General features: G+C 43.3%; 1 protein-coding gene across 1 annotated transcript in view; it reads left to right on the top strand.

Annotated features, from left to right (window-relative positions):
- The window catches only part of LOC122942088, a 38,232-nt gene extending 26,665 nt beyond the window's left edge, over positions 1-11,567 (top strand). The window contains exons 2-4 of the mRNA XM_044299582.1: positions 5,106-5,222; positions 10,791-10,999; positions 11,112-11,567. Coding sequence (XP_044155517.1) covers positions 5,106-5,222; positions 10,791-10,999; positions 11,112-11,567 — 782 coding nt within the window. The remainder of the gene's footprint in view (positions 1-5,105; positions 5,223-10,790; positions 11,000-11,111) is intronic.
- The last annotated feature ends 14,017 nt before the right edge of the window (positions 11,568-25,584 follow it).

The following is a 25,584-nucleotide window of genomic DNA, read 5'->3' as shown; positions in this document are numbered from 1 at the left end:
TCCGAACTTTGGGTCAGAGAGCCACTGCTTTCTACAGGTTCATATTCTGACCCGCTAGATTCATCAGATGAGGGTTCCCATTCCTCATCCGACTGGGTCAGAAGCCTGTAGGCCTCTTCAGAAGAATACCCCCTGTTTGACATTTGGGCAACTAAATTTAGGGGTATTCCCTGAGACTACCCAAGAAAAAAAGCAAGCCTGTCTTACAAATGGGAGGCTAGCGAAGTACCGGAGGCCGCTGCGGTTGATAAAAAATATCAAAACTGATTTTTTTTATCGCCGCAGCGCGTGTAAAGTGAATGTGCAGTGATCAAAAAAATAATATTTTTTGTCACTGCGGTGGGGCGGGCGTGGGTGAACGCACGTGTGGGCGACCGATCAGGCCTGATCGGGCAAACACTGCGTTTTGGGTGGAGGGCGAACTAAAGTGACACTAATACTATTATAGATCTGACCGTGATCAGTTTTGATCACTTCCAGATACTATAAAAGTACAAATGCTGATTAGCGATACGCTAATCAGCGAATAAGGGACTGCGGTGCGGTGGGCTGGGCGCTAACTGATCCCTAAACTACCTAACCAAGGGGCCTAAACTATCCTAAAACCTAACAGTCAATACCAGTGAAAAAAAAAATGTGACAGTTTACACTGATCACTTTTTTCCTTTCACTAGTGATTGACAGGGGCGATCAAAGGGGTGATCAAAGGGTTAATTGGGGTGCAGGGGGTGATCTGGGGCTAGTGTGTGGTGTTGGTGTACTCACTGTGAAGCCTGCTCCTCTGCTGGATCCAACCGACGAAAAGGACCAGCAGAGGAGCAGGGCAGCCATATAACAGATCATATTTACTAATATGATCTGCTATATGGCTTCTGATTGGATTTTTTAAAAATCATCAGCTTGCCAGCCGCGATCATTGGCTGGCAAGCTGATGACGCGACCCCCCTTGACGAAATGCCGGCCCGCACTGCGCATGCGCGGGCCGGCTAAGCGCGTCATCTCGCGTCTCGCGAGATGACGCGCCAATGCGTGACTTGTGCGCAGCGCTGCCGCCTCCGGACCGGCGATCTGCGTTAGGCGGTCCGGAGGCGGTTAAAAAAAACAACTATTTTTGGCAATACCCTACATCTGGGGCCTTTGCAGCATTTGTTCAGTGTGAAAAAACAAACTTTAAATGCTGCAATAATATTAAGGATTTAAATAAAAACACCCATTTTTGGCAATACTCTACATCTATGGCCTTTGCTACATTTTGTCAGTGTGAAATACAAGCTTGAATACTGCAATAATATTTTGGGTTAAAAAAAAACAACTATTTTGGCAATACCCTACATCTGGGGCCTTTGCAGCATTGTCAGTGTGAAAAACAAACTTTAAATACTGCAAAATATTCAGGATTTAAATAAAAACACACATTTTTGGCAATACACTACATCTGGGACCTTTGCTGCATTTATCAGTGTGAAATACAAGCTTGAAATACTCGAATAATATTCTAGGTTTAAAAAAGCACCCATTTTTGGCAATAACCTATAGGGCCTTTTCAGCATTTGTCACTGTGAAATACAAGCTTGAAATACTGCAATAATATTCTGGGTATAAAAATGCACCCATTTTTAGAAATACCCTACATCTGGGACCTTTTCAGCATTTGTTAGTGTTAAATACATGCCTGAAATACTTCAATAATATTCAGGGTTTAAAAAAACACACACTTTTGACAGTATCCTATATCTGGGGCCTTTGCAGCATTTGTCAGTAATGATGTCCCGAACTATTCGCCGGCGAATAGTTCCCGGCGAACATAGCTTGCTTCGCTTTCGGCGCGGCGGGCGAACATATGCAATGTTCGGTCTGCCCCCTATACATCATCATTGAGTAAACTTTGACCCTGTACCTCACAGTCAGCAGACACATTCCAGCCAATCAGCAGCAGACCCTCCCTCCCAGACCCTCCCATCTCCTGGACAGCATCCATTTTAGATTAATTCGGAAACTGCATTCACAGAGAGGAGGGACAGTGGCTGCTGCTGATTCAATAGAGCGTTAGCTAGGGCATTATTCTGTGTCCACAAACTCATCTGCTGTAAGGACAGCGTCCTGACAGCACCCCAAAAAGACATTTTCAGGGCTGGTAAAAATTCAATTTAATATTTTTCTGTGACATAATCACATTTACAAGCCCGTGTGTGTCAAGCCCACACAGACTGTATTGTGGCCACTGACTAGTGGCTAGACCTCCACTCCTACCGGTACAGGGTGTCATTCACTCAAATACCTTGTAGATAAAAAAAATTATATTTAAAATGTTTCTGTGATATAATCACATTTGCAAGCCCGTGTGTGTCAGGCCCACACAGACACTATTGTGGCCACTGGCTAGGCCTCCGCTCAAACCGTTACAGGGTGTAATTCACTCAAATACCTTGCAGATTAAAAAAATATATTTAACATCTATTTAAAAAATTTCTGTGATATAATCACATTTGCAAGCCCGTTTGTGTGTCAGGCCCACACAGACTGTATTGTGGCCACTGGCTAGGCCTCCACTTATACCGTTAAATGGTATCATTCACTAAAATACCTTGCAAATAAAAACATTTCTATTTAATATTTTTCTGTGACATAATTACATTTGCAAGCCCGTGTGTGTCAGGCCCACACAGACTGTATTGTGGCCACTGGCTAGTGGCTAGGCCTCCACTTACCGTTACAGAGTGTCATTCACTCAAATACCTTGCAGATAAAAAAAATTATATTAAAACATTTTCTGTGATATAAATCACATTTGCAAATTGCAAGCCTGTGTTTTTCAGGCCCACACAGACTGTATTGTGGCCACTGGCTAGGCCGCCACTCATACCTTTACAGGGTGTCATTCACTCAAATACCTTGCAGATAAAAAAATTCTATAAAAAAATTCTGTGATATAATCACATTTGCAAATTGCAAGGCCGTGTGTCAGTCCCACACAGACTGTATTGTGGCCACTGACTAGGCCTCCACTCATACCGTTACAGGGTGTCATTCACTCAAATACCTTGCAGATAATAAAAATTCTATAAAAAAATTCTGTGATATTATCACATTTACAAATTGCAAGCCCGTGTGTGTCAGGCCCACACAGACTGTATTGTGGCCACTGGCTAGTGGCTAGGCCTCCACTTATATCGTTACAGAGTGTCATTCACTCAAATAAATAGCAAATAAAAAAATTATATTTAAAATGTCTCTGACTGTATTGTGGCCACTGGCTAGGCCTCCACTCATACCGTTACAGGGTGTCATTCACTCAAATACCTTGCAGATAATAGAAATTCTATAAAAAAGATTTCTGTGATATAATCACATTTGCAAATTGCAAGGTGTGTGTCAGGCCCATACAGACTGCATTGTGGCCTGGTAGTGGCTAGTCCTCCACTCATACCGTTACAGGGTGTCATTCACTCAAATACCTTGCAGATAAAAAATTATATTAAAAAAATTTCTGTGATATAATAATATTTGAAAATTGCAAGCCCGTGTGTGTCAGGCCCACACAGACTGTATTGTGGCCACTGGCTAGGCCTCCACTCATACCGTTACAGGGTGTCATTCACTCAACTATCTTGCAGAAAAAAAATTCTATTAAAATGTTTCTGTTATTAATCACATTTGCAAATTGCAAGGCCGTGTGTGTCAGGCCCACACAGACTGTATTGTGGCCACTGGCTAGTGGCTAGTCCTCCACCCTTACGTCACAGGGTGTCATTCACTCAAATACCTTGCAGATAAAAAATTCTATTAAAATTTTTCTGTTATATAATCACATTTGCAAATTGCAAGGCCGTGTGTTTTAGGCCCACACAGACTGTATTGTGCCCACTGGCTAGTGGCTAGTCCTCCACTCATACCGTTACAGGGTGTCATTCACTCAAATGCATTGCAGATAAAAAAATTATATTACAATTTTTCTGTGATATAATCACATTTGCAAATTGCAAGCCTGTGTGTCATGCCCACACAGACTGTATTGCGGTGTTAAGGAAATTATCCAGCTTTTCTGAAAGTTTTCTTTAAAATTCATAAGATGTTTTTCATTTTCTCTGTATATGTGATATATGTGGTGACATTTGAAAATAACAAGCATAAGCTAAAAAAAACCTATAGAAGTGAACTGTGTGTTTAAGATAACATTTGTACGTACTACTGGGAAATTATGCCTCTCTTGCTGAAAATCTAAACTGCTTAGTTAACACATTTTTGCAAAAGTGAAACTTGAAAAATACTAACCAATCAATAGATGGATTCAAAAGCCATTATTGAAATGTCTGTAAACCAATCATGTTTTACTTTGAGGGGTTAAACCCTTTAAACTGTGTATAAATAAAGGGTGCAGGACACTTTCACTTTTGGTTCCTGACAAGGTTTTGAACTATACTCAGACTTCTGTCATTTTCCTCCGTCAACGTCATTCACCTGAACACGAGGCAACGATCATCACATGGCTGACCCTTGGCCTGCCTCAACATTGGCCACTGGCTAGTGGCTAGGCCTCCACTCATCGTTACAGGGTGTCATTCACTCAAATACCTTGCAGATAAAAAAAATCTATAAAAAAAATTCTGTGATATAATCACATTTGCAAATTGCAAGCCCGTGTGCGTCAGGCCCACACAGACTGTATTGTGGCCACTGGCTAGTGGCTAGGCCTCCACTCATACCGGTACAGGGTGTCATTCACTCAAATACCTTGCAGATAAAAAAAATTCTATTAAAATTTTTCTGTGATATAATCACATTTGCAAGCCCGTGACGGTATCTATGTAAGATAACATTTGTACGGACTACTGGGAAATTATGCCTCTCTTGCTGAAAATCTAAACTCATTAGTTAACACATTTTTGCAAAAGTGAAACTTGAAAAATACTAACCAATCAATAGATGGATACAAAAGCCATTATTGAAATGTCTGTAAACCAATCATGTTTACTTTGAGGGGTTAACCCTTGAACTGTGTATAAATAAAGGGTGCAGGACACTTTCACTTTGGTCCTGACAAGGTTTTGAACTATACTCAGACTTCTGTCATTTTCCTCCGTCGACGTCATTCACCTGAACACGAGGCAACGATCATCACGTGGCTGACCTTGGCCTGCCACATTTTCTGGTGGAGAATGCGGGCACCAAACAACTCCTAGCTGCAGATCGCGACACGGAGACCAGGACCCAGGAAGACCGCGGTAAGTAACCCATTGTGTTACTACCTGTCTCCTGAGCTCTGCTCGCTGTTCTGCAGTGTGGTGTGTGAACGTGGTGCCTGTACCGTGTTCTGGTGAAATATTTCCCCTATATGTGCTAAACTGTCTTTAGGCGTATGAATGCACGAATGTGTGAGTGGCTGAGATAAGCTGAATCTTGGAGGGGTCTGCCCTGCTCCTCCTGAGCCAAGCTGAAAGTCTAGAGCTCGCTGACTGGCTTGTCCGGTCCCTGTCTCTGGAGGCCTCTGGTTCTGGTGGAGAAAGGGTTGACAGACCTATACTGGAGGAGGCTGTGAGAAGTGGCAGTGTATAAAGCTGTCCAGTAAGTTTGGATAGGGGCCCTGCAGTTCCTTGTTGGTACCTGAAAAGGCGCCTGAGGTCAGGGGTTGTTCCAATGTTATGTCATACTGTGTGGTTTCACATGTACTGAGTGCCTGCTGATATTGTGTGAGGAAGAATTACTGCATTGCTGCCAATTCCTGTGCTGTACAGTGTATACATGCGTGGGTATTATGATTCCAGTTTGGATTGGGTGGTTGCAGTTATATCATTTGGATTGCAGTATTTGTTTGCTTCCTGTGCCATAGAAAGAACGAAGAGGGGTTTAAGGGGTTTCCAGCGAGTAACCCCAGAGAGGACGTGTGAGTTACTCTGTGTGAGGGCAAGACTATATTGTAGTATTGCCAGACCAGTGGATAGTGCTCGGAAGTGTGCCCACAGCACCACTGGTAGGAAAATTGGTGCCGCCTCGGAAGTGTGTCCACGGCACCAATAGTAGTCGCCTCGGAAGTGTGTCCACGGCACTACTGATAGTGCTGCCTCGGAAGTGTGTCCACAGCACTGTTGTAATTCACCAGGTGTGTGAGTACCTGGATAGTGAATTACAAGGAGCCACCCACGGGATGGGGGCTACACAGAGTAAGCGTTCCTCTGAGAAGGGAGCAGAGAAATGGGTCTCTGCAATTGATATTATGCAATGCGCAAAGGGCACTGAAGCAACCAAAGACTGTAGACAAATGCTAAAGAAATTAGGAGCAGGTGTGAATGGAAATTGGATGAACCAGTATGGCAGAAATTTCTTACAAATTTTAAGGGGTGGTTGGAAGACCATAACAAATATGACCAGGCCACAATGTGGTATGATGTAGCCCAGGGAATGACTTTGACTGCCCATAAGGCAAAAGACACTGACAAAGGGACTATGTATGAAATATGGGATGAAATTAAATTGCCTACAAAAGAATTAAACATCCCTTCTGAAGTACGGTGTATTATCCCCCATAACCCACAAAAATCTCTCCCTCCCACAGCACCACCTCCATATAAAAGCCCGGAGGGGTGGACTTGTCCTAATTGTGGACAACAGAACCCAGACACAAGAGTGAGATGCTCAGCCTGTGGGGGGTCCAAGCCACACTCTCGTGTGGGCTTATACCCATTAGTCAATAAGACCCTCCCCACAGTGAAAGCTGGGCAACTGGAAACACATGATTATGAGGTCTATAGGCCATGGACTCCTAGTGAGTTACTGGCTATGTGTAAACTTTGCCAGACCCCCGTACTGTCCCCAGTACTTTCCTTCGTAAATTGGAAAGTATCCAGACCGCATATAAAGCCACTTGGGCGGATCTGGAGAGTCTTCTAGAGACTAAAGGAGGGGAAGTACTTAAGAATCAAATGATGGCAAAAGCCCCTGGTACTGTCCCAGTGGATAAGGCCACAGACCAGTCAGGCCAGGAATTTATCATGGCCCTTAAACCCTGGGTAAAAGAGCAACAGGACAATCAGACTGACACTTTTATGATGCAAACACAAGACGCTAAGCAGACTGTAGCTGACTATGCCACAGCTTTAGAACAGCTCTGGCTTGACTATGGGTATGAGACAGGAGACAGTAAGGACATGAGACTACTAAAACATACATTCATGTCTGGATTAAAAGCACCCATACAGGATGCGGTGAAGAAGGCTCGCCCTGATTGGCGGACCTGCCAGTTCCCTGACCTAGTGGCCATAGCAAAGGGAGCTGAGCTAGACTTACAAAATAAAAAGAAGCCAATAATGGCTAACCAACCTTTTAAACCTAAGGGCAGGTTTCACGAAAGAATACCAGGTGGGGATCAGTCTCCACGTAACTGGGACCAAGTAACATGCTGGAATTGTGGGAAAAAAGGGCATTTTCAGTCAAATGTCCCCGGAGAGGTCAGGCTACTGCCCGGACCTCTCAATGAAGTGACGGCAATCCTGTGAGTTCCCTCAACGTTAACTACCCCCTTGACGCAATCCCAGGTCCACAACTAATCATCACATCCACATGTGAGGACACAGGGAATTCAATTGATTTTGGTAGACACAGGAGCAGCCCATACCCTAATACAAGAAAAATATGTGCCTGAGGAGCTTATCTCCTCAGATTACATCTACTGTCAAGGGGTTGAGGGGACAACTGTTAAACTCCCACTAACAAAGCCTGTAAACTTAATATTCATGATGCTGCATCTATTGTCACGTGTGTTGGTAAGCTCAGATAGTCCATACAATTTGCTGGGGACTGACGTACTCAGTGCCATGAGGGCATCTGTGGATTTCTCTTCAGGAAAACCCCAAATTACAGCCCCTGTGTCTGAAGAGACTTGTGTGCACTTATGTACTTAATGACATTTAGTGCCCCCTCTGCCTCTCAGAATACACCCCCAGATTGGCTGTCTGAAGTGCCATCACATTTGTGGGCAACTTCCAAGACAGATGTGGGCAGACTACCAGTAACTCCGGTGGTTGTGCAGCTGAAACCTGGCATTAAGCCGCCATGTGTGCGTCAGTACCCATTAAATTCTTCACAGGAAGATGCCATTGCAAATGATCTGGAAGAGCTGTTGGGGAAAGGGTTAATAATCCCTATAAAAAGCCCCTTTAATACACCCCTATTTCCTGTAAAGAAGAAACAGACTGTGAAGGGTCAGCCTCCAGTCTATCGTATGGTACATGATTTAAGGGCAGTGAATGCTGTAACTGTCATAAATACACCACAAGTGCCCAATCCACACACACTGTTAAACCAAGTGCCCATAGATGCCACATCTTTTTCTGTCATTGATCTTGCAAATGCTTTCTTCTCTGTCCTTTAGATGATGTAGAATGCTGGCCCTACTTTGCTTTCACTTTTCGTCACAAGCAGTATGCATGGGTCGTTTTACCACAAGGGGCTGCCAATTCCCCTGATATTTTCTCCACTGCTTTACACTCTGTGTTGCAGTCCTGGCAGCCGGCCTATCCGGACACTGTTCTTTTACAATATATTGATGATCTGTTGCTTTGTTGCCACAGCTCTGAACAGTGTAAAGAAGAAACTTTATCTTTGCTTATTTTCCTTGCTGAAAATGGTTGTAAAGCCTCCAAGGAGAAGCTGCAACTTTGTAAATCTACTGTGATTTTCCTAGGTCACTGTATTTCTCCAGGTACCAAACACCTCACGACTGAGAGGGTTACTGCTATCCGGCAGCACCCCCTGCCAAGTACTCCAAGGGCTCTGCGTGCCTTTATTCGACTCTCAGATGATGCAGCCACTATATGATTGCCTCAAAGGAGAGACCTTTGAACTCACACCAGGAGCTGTGAGTGCATTTCATACATTAAAACTCACTCTCACCACGACACCAGCATTGGGCATCCCCAATTACAAACAAACTTTCACGTTGTATTGTCATGAGCAAGGGGGATTTGCCTCAGGTGTACTGACGCAGAAACATGGGGATCGTATGCGGCCTATAGCATACTATTCTACCAGTTTGGATTGTATTGCCAGAGCACTACCCACATGTTTCAGAGCTGTCGCTGCTGCCTCTGAATTGGTGCTAAAGACGGAAGACTTGGTACTACAACACCCTCTTACCTTACAAGCACCACATTCAGTTGCTGAATTACTACACTCCACCAAACTGAAACATTTGTCTCAAGCCAGGATCACAAAATATGAGATGACTCCTCAGTCCCCACATTACCTTACAGCGATGTACTGTTCTAAATCCAGCTACTTTGATGCCAGTGGATTTAGAAGAGGAGGGGGGAGTGGGAGTAGTAGACATGTCTGATCCAGTTGCAAATCATAACTGTCATGAATTGATGATTGCAGAAACAAAAGGGTTACCAAATGTTACTGAAACACCATTAACTAATCCTGATGCTGAGTATTTTGTAGATGGCTCCAGATGGTGGAATGACGAACAAGGACACTTTGTCACCGGGTATGCGGTAATCCAGGATGGTAAGGTAATCATACAAAAACCACTCCCATCTTGTGCGTCTGCACAGGAGGCGGAGTTGAAGGCACTCACTGACGCATGTACAATGGGTAAGGGACTGAGAATAAATTGTTACACTGATTCCAGGTATGCTTTCGGGGTAGCACATGGAAAACTAGGGGATTTCTGACTTCCTCGGGCAAACCAATTAAAAATTCAGAAGCAGTACAGAGCCTCATAGAGGCCTAGAGCTCTAGAGCTGCCCACAGAGGTAGCCATTGTTAAAGTGCCAGCCCATGTGAAGCAAGATGATCCGCTGGCTGTGGGAAATGCTCAAGCAGCCAAACAAGCAGCCGGTCTGCCGCTCCTGACATTGTTTTTTCCAACTATGCCAGATTTGTCGCTCTTGCAGGAATTACAGGCCCAGATAACGCCTCAAGACAAAAAGGTATGGATGGAGGCGGGGGCTACGAAGAGAAGAGCTCTGGCAGGTAAATGGCAGAACATGTTTGCCTCGGAGTTTGTATCCGATGATGGCCAATTTAGCACATGGCCCTACTCATTTGTCGAAAGGAGCTATGAGCGCACTAGTGTTAGAACATTGGTTTGCACCTGGAATTCAGACCCTCTTTGAAAAGTTTGTTCAGGGTTGTCTTACATGTGCCAGACATAACCCTGGGAGGTTTGTAAAGACCCCCAAGAAACACACTCCCAAACCCTTGTACCCGTTTCAAAGAGTGCAGGTGGATTACACAGCTACCCAAGGTGAGCACATATGAGTATGTCCTTGTAGCCATTGATGTATTCTCAGGCTGGCCAGAAGCTTGGCCAGTAACTACAGCTACAGCCAAAAATACTGCTAAGAAAATATTGTCAGAGGTAGTCTGCAGATATGGGATTCCAGAGGTAATAGAGTCAGACAGAGGTACCCACTTCACTGGGGAGATAATGGGACACATACTGAAGACCCTAGGGATCACACAAGCCCTGCACACTCCCTATCACCCGGAAAGCAGCGGAAAGGTGGAAAGACTTAATGGGACAATTAAATTAAAATTGCAAAAGTATTTAGACTCACACAGTTCTATGAACTGGGTAGAAGCTTTGCCAGTAGTATTATATGCCATCCGCACTACTCCTACTGGACAAGAAAAGCTTAGTCCGTTTGAAATTTTGTTTGGTTCTGCACCAAGGACAGGGTTATATTTTCCACAGCAGCTGCAAGCAGACTACTCTACCCTGACTTCATATTTGGTGGAATTGCATGAACATCTGTCAAAGGTGCATTCACGTGTTTTCTCTTCTATACCAGATCCTAATTCTCTTGAAGGTACACATTCTCTAGTTCCTGGAGATTGGGTAGTCCTGAAGAGGCATGTAAGAAAGACCCTGGAGCCAAGGTTTGACGGTCCATATCAGGTGCAACTGACCACACCCACCGCCGTCAAGCTGAACGGGAGACCAGTCTGGGTCCATGCAAGTCACTGCAAAAAGGTTCTGAAGACAGACAGTCACGAACAGGAAAGCAGCCCTACAGTTGTAAATCCAACCAGTTGTGAGAATAACGTGGATCAGTAGACCATCACAATGCATGCAATGCCTTGCCTTTTTTATATTCTGTTTTTGTGCGCAGGTGAAAGGAGGAAAACATACAAATTCCATTTGGCAACTACATCAACAGACTGCCAAGCAGCTGAATACTACTGACTGTTGGATATGCTCTCATATCCCTGCCAACTACAAGGGAATCCCTCTGATAGGTGTTCCAATCTCTATGAATGATTTGAATCTCACAGACTATAGCTATGATGTTCAAATAGATGTAGATCACACCTCACATAATGCTGTTTCTGATCAAGGGATATACTTAGAGATTACTGGTATAATCTCTCCGCCCACTATATGTTTGGGGCCTATGTTTGTGAACCATATAGCTAAGATAAAGGGCCGTTTTGTCAGTTTACCACAGATATATGTGGGGGAAACAGATTGTAGAAATGCTACTCTGATATTCAATATGGAATTTAGGAAGACTTCATGTGACATAGTTAATACTAACTGTAATAGTTGTGTTTCTGTCCAACTATGAAAGTTTCTTGTGCCCCAGGTGTGCCTGTCCAGAAAAGAAGGACAAGGACAAATGGAGACGAAATTGTATGATAATATGATATGGTTTCAGGGATGGCTGGGACATCACGGCAGGATGATTCCCAAAGTCCTGAAACAAGGACTATATACATTTGTGGTAACAGAGCCTACTCATGGCTCCCTATGGGGGCATGGGGCAACTGTACCATAGGAAGAGTGTCCCAGCCATCAGACGACGCACAAACATTTCACTTACTGATGCCCCTGAAACTCTTCTTGGGATGACTAGAAACAAACGAGAGTTATTCACATCAGCAGATAAAGCCTGGATGTGGTTCCCTTCTTGGACAGGTTGGGGAATTGAGTTAGCAAATAAATTAAATATGCAAATATCATGGATGGAATTATTAATGAGACCACAAGTTCAATCCATGCCCTTAATGAGGAACTGGCACAAGTCAGGAAAGTGGCTCTCCAAAATAGGATGGCCTTAGACTACCTCCTAGCTATAGAGGGTGGGACTTGTGCTATCATAGGAGAAGAATGCTGCACCTGGGTTGAAGATTCACATGATCCCATAGAGGCCCACATGAATAAGGTAAAGGAATTGCAACAAAAAGCTAGAGACATAGCTAAAGAAGGATGGAACCCCTTCTCTTGGATGGGGTCTATAGGTGTCTGGTTCAACAATATGATCTCTGATTTACTGAAGCCCATAGTGGTAGTGATAGGCCTGGTTTTGATACTGCTAATTGCTTGGAAATTACTAATGTTGTGTATTTCTCATTGCAGTAGGGGAAATTCCCTCCCTTGAAAATAGATGACACAACAGCCCTGGAGATGACAGTCTGAAGCTCCTGTGCTGCGATGTATCCCTAGTTGCTGTTGTCATCCACTTAGATAGTGTGTTTGTGTGTAGTATGTGGTTTTAATAAAATGTATGCTTAATCAAATGACAACTACTAGACAGGCTGGAATCGATGCTTGCATCGCATGGTCTATGCAGCTTATCTGTATACTCTGTGAAGTACGGGCTGTCTAAGGGGTCATTTGTTTAGGCAGGTTAGTAGTTAGCAAGACACACATGATACAATGAAGCCTTCAGAAGGAAAAACGTCTACCACGTGAACAGAAAAATGAAAAAAAGGAGGGAAATGTTAAGGAAATTATCCAGCTTCTACTATGGATATAAAAGTGATTTTCATTTTATCTGTATACATGTGATAATTGTGACATTTGAAAAGAAAACTAAGCTACTAAGAAGTGAACTGTGTGTGTTAAGATAAGATAACATTTGTACTACTCCTTGTAATTTGCCTCTTTTGCTTAAAATTCTAAACCCATTAGTTAACACATTTTTTGTAAAGTGAAACTTGAAAAATAACTAACCAATCAATAGATGGATTCAAAAGCCATTATTGAAATGTCTGTAAACCAATCATGTTTTACTTTGAGGGGTTACACCCTGTGAACTGTGTATAAATAAAGGGTGCAGGACACTTTCACTTTAGGTTCCTGACAAGGTTTTGAACTATACTCAGACTTCTGTAATTTTCCTCCGTCAACGTCATTCACCTGAACACGAGGCAACAATCATCACGTGGCTGACCCTTGGCCTGCCACAACATTGGCCACTGGCTAGTGGCTAGGCCTCCACTCATACCGTTACAGGGTATCATTCACTCAAATACCTTGCAGATAAAAAAAAATTATTAACATTTTTTCTGTGATATAATCACATTTGCAAATTGCATGCACGTGTGTGTCAGGCCCACACAGACTGTATTGTGGCCACTGGCTAGGCCTCCACTCATACCGTTACAGGGTGTCATTCACTCAAATAACTTGCAGATAAAAAAATTATATTACTATTTTTCTGTGATATTGTGACGGTATCACTGTATCTCACCGCCTTGTAATTCCTTAATTCCAATTAGTTGAGGAATCCCCCATTTGCCAAATAAGAAATCGCTGAATAATTCCACATATGAGCCAAAGCTGGATACTGGAACAAGACTTTACTGGAAGCACAATTTCTTTTATCCCCTGCTCCCATTCAAGGGAGACACCCACAACAATATACATTATTTCATAACACAAAGGTTACAACCTACATAACATCCTCCCGTCTGCCTGTGATATCATTATGGTACAATGGTTAACATAATTATCCCAGGCAGGACAATACACAATGTCCTCTGTCCTGGAGACAACCGAGGTGTAATTCCCAGTATCTCTCAGGACAAAAGGACATCGCCAATGCACACGGGGATGACAATTAGAACAGGACACCACTTACTCAAATATACAATGTCCCACCCTTTACAATACACATAGACATGTAACATATCCCAACCTGGCACGAATTAGAACCAGGGTTCAAAGTTAGTAAAAGTCTCCTTTAAGCAGGGAGAGGAAAACATGCAGACAACATAGAAGGGTATCCTTCACAGATATAATCACATTTGAAAATTGCAAGGGCCGTGTGTGTCAGGCCCACACATACTGTATTATGCCCACTGGCTAGTGGCTAGGCCTGCACTCATACCGTTACAGGGTGTCATTCACCCAAATACCTTGCAGAAAAAAATAATTATATTTAAAACTTTTCTGTGATATAATCACATTTACAAGCCTGTGTGCGTCAGGCCCACACATACTGTATTGTGCCCACTGGCTAGTTACAAGGCCTGCACTCATACCGTTACAGGGTGTCATTCACTCAAATATTTGCAGATAAACCAAAACGTTATATTTAAAATTTGTTTGTGATCTAATCACATTTGCAAGCCCTTGTGTGTCAGGCCAACACATACTGTATTGTGCCCACTGGCTAGTGGTTAGGCCTGCCACTCATACCGTTACAGGATGTCATTCACTCAAATATCTTGCAGGAAAAAAAATATATTCTATTTAAAATTTTTCTATGATCTAATCACATTTGCAAGCCAGTGTGTGTCAGCCCATACATACTGTATTGTGCCCACTGGCTAGTGGCTAGGCCTGCACTCATACCGTTACAGGGTGTCATTCATCCAAATACCTTGCAGGAAAAAAATATATTATATTTAAAAACAAAATCTGTGATCTAATCACATTGCAAGCCCGTGTGTGTCAGGCCCACACATACGTATTGTGGCACCACTGGCTAATGGCTAGGTCTTGCATTCATACTGTTACAGGGTGTCATTCACTCAAATACCTTGCAAAAAAAAAAAACGAATTATATTTAAAAAATGTCTGTGATCTAATCACATTTGCAAGCCATGTGCATCAGGCCCACACATACTGTATTGTGCCCACTGGCTAGTGGCTAGGCCTGTACTCATACAGTTACTTGAGCCTTGTCTCGTTATTGGGGGAATTCCCTGTATGCTGTTGGAGACTGATTGCCAGGAGTGTAAGCTGACTGTACGCTTTTCCTGTTCGTCTGCTGACAGCTATTCGCGAGGTTCCAGTTTGGAGTGCTATTTTCTATCAGTTTGGGAGTTTGGGGTTCTGCAGTAGCTATGCCTGTCTCTCAGAAAGGGGCATATCGCCTAAAACGGATTTTAACCCTTGTCTGCTGAAACGGTCCGTTACAAACACATACTGTATTGTGCCCACTGGCAAGGGGCTAGGCCTGCACTCATACCGTTATAGGGTGTCATTCACCCCAATACCTTGCAGAAAAAAAAATTATATTTAAAGTTTTTTTATTATCTAATCACATTTGCTAGCCCTTGTGCGTCAGGCCCACACATACTGTATTGTGACCACTGGCTAGGCTAGGCCTACACTCATATTGTTACAGGGTGTCATTCACCGAATTACCTTGCAGAAAAAAAAAATTATATTTAAAACTTTTCTGTGATATAATAACATTTGCAAGCCCTTTTGTGTCAGGCCCACACATACTGTATTGTGCCCACTGGCAAGTGGCTAGGCCTGCACTCATACCGTTACAGGGTGTCATTCACTCAAATATTTTGCAGGGGAAAAAAGTTATATTTAAATTTGTCTGTAATCTAATCATATTTGCAAGACCGTGTGTGTCAGGCCAACATATTCTGTATTGTGGCCACTGGCTAGTGGCTAGGCCTACACTCATACCGTTACAGGGTGTCATTCACCCAAATACCTTGCAGAAAAAAAAAATTTAAAACATTTTCAGTGATCTAATCACATTTGCAACCCCGTGTGCGCCAGGCCCGCACATACTGTATTGTGCCCACTGGCAAGTGGCTAGGCCTGCACTCATACCGTTACAGGGTGTCATTCACTCAAATATTTTGCAGGGGAAAAAAGTTATATTTAAAATTTGTCTGTATCTAATCATATTTGCAAGACCGTGTGTGTCAGGCCAACACATACTGTATTGTGGCCACTGGCTAGTGGCTTAGGCCTACACTCATACCGTTACAGGGTGTCATTCACCCAAATACCTTGCAGAAGAAAAAAAAATTAAAACATTTTCAGTGATCTAATCACATTTGCAACCCGTGTGCGGCCAGGCCCGCACATACTGTATTGTGCCCACTGGCAAGTGCTAGGCCTGCACTCATACCGTTACAGGGTGTCATTCACTCAAATATTTTGCAGGGGAAACAAGTTATATTTAAAATTTGTCTGTAATCTATCATATTTGCAAGACCGTGTGAGTCAGGCCAACACATACTGTATTGTGGCCACTGGCTAGTGCTAGGCCTACACTCATACCGTTACAGGGTGTCATTCACACAAATACCTTGCTGAAAAAAAAAATTTTGAAAACATTTTCAGTGATCTAATCACATTTGCAACCCCGTGTGCGCCAGGCCCGCACATACTGTATTGTGTCCACTGGATAGTGGCTAGGCCTGCACTCATACCGTTATAGGGTGTCATTCACCTCAAATATCTTGCTGGAAAAATTTAATTATATTAAAAAAAAGATTCTGTGATATAATCACATTTGCAAGCCCATGTGTGTCAGGCCCACACATACTGTATTGTGCCCACTGGCTAGTAGCTAGGCCTGCACTCATACCATTACAGGGGTTTGATTCACTCAAATACCTTGCAGAAAAAAATATATATATGTTAACTTTTTTCTGTGATCTAATTACATTTGCAAGCCCGTGTGCGTCAGGCCCACACATACTGTATTGTGCCCATTGGCTAGTGGCTAGGCCTGCACTCATACCGTTCCAAGGTGTTATTCACCGAAATACCTTGCAGAAAAAAAAAATTATATTTAAAACTTTTCTGTGATCTAATCACATTTGCAAGCCCGTCTGCGTCAGGCCCACACGTACTGTATTGTGCCCACTGGCTAGTAGTTAGGCCTGCACTCATACCGTTACAGGGTGTCATTCACTCAAATACCTTGCAGAAAACATAAATTATATTTAAAAAAAGATCTGTGATCTAATCACATTTACAATCCCGTGTGTGTCAGGCCCACACTTACTGTATTGTGCCCACTGGCTAGTGGCTAGGCCTGCACTCATACTGTTACAGGGTGTCATTCTCCCAAATACCTTGTAGAAAAAAAATATTTTATTTAAAACTTTTCTTTGATATAATTACATTTGCAAGCCCTTATGTGTCAGGGCTACACATACTGTATTGTGCCCACTGGCTAGTGGCTAGGCCTGCACTCATACCGTTACAGGGTGTCGATCACCCAAATACCTGCAGAAAAAAATGATTCTATTTAAAACGTTTTTGTGATATAATCACATTTGCGAGCCCTTGTGTGTCAGGCCCACACATACTGTATTGTGCCCACTGGCTAGAGGCTAGGCCTGCACTCATACCGTTACAGGGTGTCATTCACTGAAATATCTTGCAGAAAAAAAAATTCTATAAAAAAATTTTCTATGATCTAATCACATTTGCAAGCCCGTAGGCGTCAGGCCTACATATACTGTATTGTGCCCACTGGCTCTTGGCTAGGCCTGCACTCATACCGTTATAGGATGTCATTCACTCAAATACCTTGCAGAAATAAAAATGATATTTAAAAATTGTTCTGTGATCTAATCACATTTGCAAGCCCATGTGCGTCAGGACTTTTTATTTTAAATCGTAACAAAATAATAATACATGACCATTCCCAATGAAGGACTTAACCCGGCCAGACTCCCACCCCTCACCCCCCTTCTACATTCATAGTACCCATTCATGCACATCCATACACTATTTACATATTTACATATCAACATATTTAGATACTAGGAAAAAACTAAAAGAATAAATAAATAAATTAAAGACAACAATATATACAGTATATACAATATATACAAGACCTATCCATAACCCTAAATCTAACTTATAACCCATCACCCGTCCCCACATAACACACCAAACCGGTCTCCCACAGAAGTTCAAGAGGATAAACCCGAGCTTCTCCAGTTCCAGTTTTTTTAGTTTTTTTTTTTATACACACAAGCATATAAATATATATACACATAACCCCCCAAATCCCCCTCCCAACCTGACTAACCCCAAAACATTAAGTCCCTATGTAATCAACTTATACATATGCAATATACTTATCATATAATACATGACACAAAATCCGACTTTTCAGATATGGTTCAGTGCCTGTAAACCAAACCATCCTGCTCCATCAAAAAAACAAAACAAAAATCTAATAGTGTCATGCCAGCCCACCACCAGGGCTGAAAGTTACTTGGTTAGTGTACCCTGAAACAAAAGCCCCTCCACAGAAGAGAGACTTTAGGGCCACCCAACCTTTCGTTCTCAAGAGAGCGCACTTTATCGAGGTCACCCATGATGTTCCTATTTACCGTCTCCACTGGGAGGACTTTAGAACTCGTCGACACTAGACACCTTGCACACCAAATGTGATACCTGACCACTGCGCTAACTAGGAATAAAGTGCAACAGTCCCCGTCCACCCAGGTCTTTGAACGCACCATAGGCCCACTCTGCATAGGATAGGGCAGCCAGCCTAGGCCCGCCGATGGAAGTCCCCACCCTTTTGTAGACCTCTATATTAAAAGGACAGTGAAGCAAGAAATGGTCCATACTTTCCAGCACAGCACCGCACTCCTCCTGGGGGACAACCCTTTCCTCAGAGTTTCTACACTTCACATTATCCCTTACATATAGCTTACCATGGAAGCAATGCCAAGCCACATCCCAAACTTTCAAGGGGATCCTCACCGAATTTAATAAAGTCAACCCACCCTCTAGATCCCGACTTGGGCAATCCCTCAAGGCCAACGGAGGCTGGAAGAAGGTAGACAGGACCTTAAAATCAAGGTCGAACCTCGACTTGGTCTCCATTTCTCCCCTCCGAGTCCCCATCGCTTTATAATTCTCAGGACCGGGGCAACATAAGCCGGGAGATATCTCTGCCTTGACGAGCGTAGGTCTTTCACACGCCCTCCTGTGTCCCATTCCTGGAAGAAGGGCTGAAACCATTCCCTACAGGAATTCACCCACCAAGGAGCCCTCTCCCTCCAGAGAATTGTAATGTTAGCTTTTAAGAAGGTATTCGTTAGGAATACCACTGGGTTGACCATATCCAACCCACCTAGTCTCCTTGGTCGGTAAGTGACATCTCTCCTGACTAGGTTCAGCCTGTTTCCCCATAACATCTGGAAAAACAGGCTGTAGACCGTTTCCCAGAGAGAGCCTGGCAGGGCACAGACGGTGCCCAAGTACAATAGTACCGGGATCAGATAAGCCTTGCACAGGTGAACCCTTTCCCTGAGGGTCAAAGACCAACCCTGAAAGGGATTTTTCATAATCTTACTTTTGATACATCACAGATAGACATATATTATACAAGCCTCATCTCTTGTGGAAATGCAGTACCTCACATAACATATCTCACACCCTCTGCCAGTCCTGGACACAATAGCAGCCTTCCTGACCAAAAGGTTATTTAACATCTCACCTCACATACATTGACAGGAACCTGTGATTTCCTATTTAACTTGTTAGCATGGAGAGAAAAACCTGTTCAATGTAAAATAACCCTTTCATGTATTGTATATAGCAGATGTTAGCATTGTTTAGCAAAGTTTCAACTGTATATTGACAAACACATGTTTCCCAGGGCCTGCTGAGTTCTAGGAGGATTGGTACAATTGGATCTGGAAGGACACTATGTTCCCACCCCCAACAAGCCCTATAAACTATGTGCTGGGAAAATAAAGATTTCAGATATTGACAACCTATGTTGAGTCAGGGCTGTCTTATCTCTCTGATCAGAAGCAAATGGGATATTCGTTGCACAGGGAAATATTCATAGGGTTTGGAGGTCTGATGCCTCATTATATAACCATCATAACCTGCCTGAGAAAAAACCGCTAACAAACCCTTCCAGCGGTCCACCCTCTGACCGACATCTTTCAGTCTGCCTTCCCAATTTTTCTGATGATAGTCCTCATCCTGTCCAAAATTGATGCCGAGAACTTTGACAGTTTTCTGAGGCTCTAGATCTTCGCATTTATCAAGGTTGATCTGAGACCCAGAAACCTCTGAATAGCGGTCCACTTCCGACATCACCCACCCCACCTCCTCACCAGAAGAGGTGAAAATGGTGACATCATCCGCATACGCTACCATCCTCAAAGATGGCCCCCTTGCCCCCGCCAGTTCCATCCCTAACCCTGATAACGGTCCACGATCTACCCTTCTAATGAAGGGATCGATCGCAAACACGTACAGCAAGGGGCTTAAGGGACATCCTTGACGGACACCGGAGGTCACCTCGAGGGGCTGTCCTGACCAACCATTAACCAACGGGAAACTCTCAGCCCCTTTGTACAAAGCCTTTAGCCAATTCACAAACCTCCCCGGCAGACCGTACTACAAAAGGACAGACCACAGGTACTCATGGTTCACCCGGTCAAAAGCTTTAGCCTGATCCAAAGTCAAAAGAAACCCCTTCCAAATGCCCGCCCTGCCCCGTTCCACGGCCTCTCGGACACTGAGAACGGCGTTAAAATTGCTCCGACCGGGAACTGGTGCAGTGCTGAGACCCTGAAAGAAGTCTCGGTGCAGACTTCACCAATCTATTGAAAATTATTTTTGCCAGGATCTTTCTGTCCGTATTGAGAAGCGATATGGGTCTCCAATTCTCAATACGGGATGGATCTTTGCCCTTTGACAGAATAATCAGGGCTGACTTACCCATTGACTTTGGTAAAGTGCCCGAGGAAAGACACTCATTAAAGACCTCAGTCAAAGGAGGAACTAACTGTTCCTTGAAAGTCCTGTACCACTCAGATGTTAAGCCATCCGGACCTGGCGATTTCTTGGGCCTAAGCCCTTCAATTACCAGTCTCACTTCCTCTTCCCTGATTAGTTCAGACAAAACGTCAAGAGAGGGGTCCAATCCTGCCTTGGGAACCGCTTTAGCCAAGAAAGCTGAAAACTTGTCCCGATCTAGTTCTTTCCTACCCAAGAGGTGAAAGTAGAAAGACCTGACCACCTCCAGGATCCCTGATTTGGACCTATTCAGGGATCCTGTACTATCAATCAGGCCTGTCACTAGTTTACGTTTTACTGACATCTTACAGTTGCCGTAAGGGTTGGGCGAGCGGTACTTCCCGAAATCCCTCTCGACAACCAAAGATGCGTACCTATCGTACTGACACCTCTTAAGCAAGGACTTCACACGAGAGATATCCTCACGGCTACCTCCCGTCGAGACCAGACTTTCAAGTTTCTTCCTCAGTTCCTGGTACAGATTATTTCTGTCTTGGCACCTGAGGTACGAAAGCTCTTGAAAAAACCTTGCCGTCCTTGTTTAGGTCTCCCACCACTCTGACCTACTGTTGCAGAGGTCCACTAAGGGTTCCTGGCCCTGAAGAACTCCTTGAAGGATTGTCTTATTGTCACATCTTCAGGAGAGATGAATTCAACTTCCACAAGTCTCTGCCCATACAGGGGAGAAAATAGATTGGTTCAGGAGCAGCAACACAAACGGCTTATGAAGAGCAGAAATGGTGAATACGCAGCAGCTGGGCAGGGGAACGCAGACCCAAAGCGGTCCAATGGCATGTAAAAAAGAATGGAGGGCCACAGCAGCGTCTCGCCAGAAAACTTCTTTATTCAGGAACACTCCTCACAACAAGGCATATAAAAAGTAGTTTGCAGCAACGTTTCGGCTAGGACAAAGGCTACTCCTAGCCGAAACGTTGCTGCAAACTACTTTTTATATGCCTTGTTGTGAGGAGTGTTCCTGAATAAAGAAGTTTTCTGGCGAGACGCTGCTGTGGCCCTCCATTCTTTTTTACATGCCCATACAGGGGGTCTCTGCAACATTCAAAGAAAAACAAATTAAACAGTGATCAGAGAAAACCACTTCCTCAGTCTCCAAAACCGAAAAAAACAGCTTCCCCCTTTAAATAAAACCTATCTATTCTAGACATATGGCTACCTTGATGAAAGGTGAAGTCCACGTGGTTTGGATTATGCTCTAAATGAGCATCCACCAGACTAGCTTCCTCAACTATCTTACTCAATACGACATAACTTTTACTGTTGTTAGTTAAAATAATACCCCTTCTTAGTATATATATTAGGCTACGTCAAATAATTAGACAAGGCCTTACTTGGACGTATCAGGATAATGTAGTCCGATGTATAGAAAAATTTGCGGCAACTTACAGTTAGATGACTGTGGACCTGGCCAAACGGTAGAAAGAGAGGTGGTAGATAAGGGGAAGGGAACAATATCCCTAATACAACCCTCAATGTACCCCTGCCTACAGGCGGAGCACCCGCCCCGAAAGGGGCGACCCCACCTCTCGGTGGCTAAACCCTCACTGTCGCCTATTGATACCCTGCCTAAACGGATCAATGATGTTCGTCCCTTCTTTGGCAATATGTCCCGACGCGTTTCCCCAGACGTAGTCAAGGCTGGTTAATCAGGGGACTCAGGATAGTTGGTAAATTCTTGCAGGTTTCAATAGATAGATGCCCAACTGATAATAGTGGGCAAAGCTCTGATAGTTGCATAGCAGACCTCCTGGTGTAGTAAGGTGCATAGGTATTGCTCGATAGGTGATTCAAATACCTGGTTTTGGCACCTAGATTTAAGCCCCCGCCTCCTGGATAACCCTATTAGTGCCTGGGATTGAAAAAAACTCCACTTCCTGTCTTTGGAACGCACGCGGCACCAGGTGGAATGCACATGTGCCTCCGAAACCGGAAGTGAGCCGGCATTCACTCACAACATCATATCCTGCCTGTGAACCGCATGCAGGGAGGTGGGAGGAGATAGGAACGGCAGCTAGATGCTGTCACTATGATTGAAAAAGGGGGGAGGGGAATAATAGTAAATATACATAGTAACATAGTACATAAGGCCGAAAAAAGACATTTGTCCATCCAGTTCGGCCTGTTATCCCGCAAGTTGATCCAGAGGAAGACCCCTCTCTAGTAGCTATAGCCTGTAATATTATTAAGCTCCAGAAATACGTCCAAGGCCCTCTTGAATTCCTTTATTGTACTCACCATCACCACCTCCTCAGGCAGAGAGTTCCATATTCTCACTGCTCTTACCGTAAAGAATCCTTTTCTATGTTTGTGTACAAACCTTCTTTCCTCCAGACGCAGAGGATGTCCCCTCGTCACAGTCACAGTCCTGGGGATAAATAGCTGATGGGATAGATCTCTGTACTGACCCCTGATATATTTATACATATTAATTAGATCTCCCCTCAGTCGTCTTTTTTCTAAAGTGAATAACCCTAATTTTGATAATCTTTCAGGGTACTGTAGTTGCCCCATTCCAGTACACAGTACTCCATGTGTGGTCTGACTAGCGATTTGTAAAGTGGTAGGACTATGTTCTTATCACGGGAATCTATGCCCCTTCTGATGCAACCCATTATCTTGTTGGCCTTGGCAGCAGCTGCCTAACACTGGTTTTTGCAGCTTAGTTTGCTGTTTATTAAAATTCCTAGATCCTTTTCCATGTCAGTGTTACCTGAGTGTTTTACCATTTAGTATGTACGGTTGACTTGCATTTTTCCTTCCCATGTGCATAACTTTACATTTATCAGTGTTAAACCCCATCTGCCACTTATCTGCCCAAGCCTCCAGTCTATCCAGATCCCTCTGTAGTAGTATACTGTCCTCAGCAGTGTAAATTACTTTACACAGTTTAGTGTCATCTGCGAAAATTGATACTTTACTATGCAAGCCTTCTACAAGATCATTAATAAATATATTGAAGAGAATAGGGCCCAATACTGACCCCTGAGGTACCCCACTAGTGACAGTGACCCAATCTGAGTGCGTACCGTTAATAACCACCCTCTGTTTTCTATCACTGAGCCAGTTACTTACCCACATACAGATGTTTTCTCCCAGTTCTGTCAAGTCTAGAACTTACCTCCTCATAGAAACTGATTAAATTAGTCTGACATGACCGATCCCTCACGAAGCCATGCTGATATGGCGTTATTTGCTTATTTCTGTTGAGATGCTCTAATATAGCATCTCTCAGAAAACCTTCAAACAGTTTACCCACAACAGATGTTAAACTTACCGGCCTATAGTTTCCAGGGTCTGTTTTTGGCCCCTTTTTGAATATTGGCACCACATATGCCATGTGCCAATCCTGTGGGACATTCCCTGTCAGTATAGAGTCTGCAAATATCAGAAATAAGGGTCTGGCTATGACATTACTTAATTCCTTTAGGATACGAAGGTGTATGTCATCCGGTCCTGGCGATTTGTCTATTTTAATCTTTTTAAGTCGCTGATGTTCTTCTTCCTGGGTCAGACAGGACACTTTTAATGGGGAATTTATTTTTGTATTCTGCATGTCATCTGACAATTTATTTTCCTCAGTGAATACATTGGAGAAAAAAAATATTTACAGCTTTGCTTTCTCCTCATCGCTCTCTGCGACTTCCCCCTCATTACTCTTTAAAGGGCCGACACCTTCAGATTTATACTTTTTAACATTTATATAATTGAAGAACATTTTAGGGTTAGTTTTACTCTCTTTGGCAATTAATCTCTCGGTCTCTAGTTTGGCCGCTTTTATTTGTTTTTTACATGTTCTATTTTTTTACTTATAGTTTTTCAGTGCTTCCGTGCTCCCCTCCTGTTTCAGTGAATGATATGCTTTCTTTTTGTCATTTATTGCTTTCGTTACAGTTCTATTTATCCACATTGGTTTCTTTTTATTCCTTAACCTTTTATTACCATACGGTATGTACCTCTCACAATGAGATTTTAGGATGTTTTTAAAGATATCCCATTTTGTGGCTGTATTTTTATTAGTTGGCTAAATTTAGCTTTTTTGAAGTTTGGTATTTTTGTTCCTCCCTGTAGAAACGCTCTTTTGAATGATAATTGGAAGGTTATTACTTTGTGGTCACTATTTCCCAGGTGTCCCCCAACCTGCACGTCTGTTGTTCTGTCCGGCCTATTGGTTAATACTAAGTCCAGTATGGCCGTCCCTCTAGTCAGGTCCTGAAGTTCTTGGGCCACATGTTGATGAACTGTGCATCTTAAAACAATCATTCCATATGTATATATAAAAAGGGAGTTTATAGAGAGGCTGGATACAAACTGTAATAACATAAAATTATGTCAAAGGAACAGGCCCCCCATAATGATATATATAGCTGGACCAATTTTGGTCCGATATAAGGCTGATTTGCATTTATAAAGGATAACCATAGCCCTGGCTACTGCATGAATAAAGTGAAGGAGACTAAATAAAACACCCAAAGGAAATCTGCTCATTTAGTCCCATTGGAAACACTGTTTTAAGGCGGTATATCCACTGGGCTTCCTTACGGAGAATCCTATTATCCCAGTCGCCACCCCTTGGTGACTGCCGTATAACTTCAATGAACTGGAATTTGAGTGTACTCACATCCCCAACCAGGTGATTAATCTGACGGAGAGACCGCTGACTGACCAAGAGGTGAAACTTCTAACAAGGGGTCTGTCATTCGTTCCTACAACCAGATTTTGTTCCTTTGACTGGGTCAAGGACCTTAGCCTCTTCGTGCGTAAATTAAAGTGGCACAAATTTTTCAAAA

Source organism: Bufo gargarizans, chromosome 6 (genome assembly GCF_014858855.1).
Source record: "Bufo gargarizans isolate SCDJY-AF-19 chromosome 6, ASM1485885v1, whole genome shotgun sequence".
Classification (NCBI taxonomy): domain Eukaryota; kingdom Metazoa; phylum Chordata; class Amphibia; order Anura; family Bufonidae; genus Bufo; species Bufo gargarizans.
The sequence above is the reverse complement of the archived record's forward strand: the minus strand, read 5'-3'. Positions and strand labels throughout refer to the sequence as shown.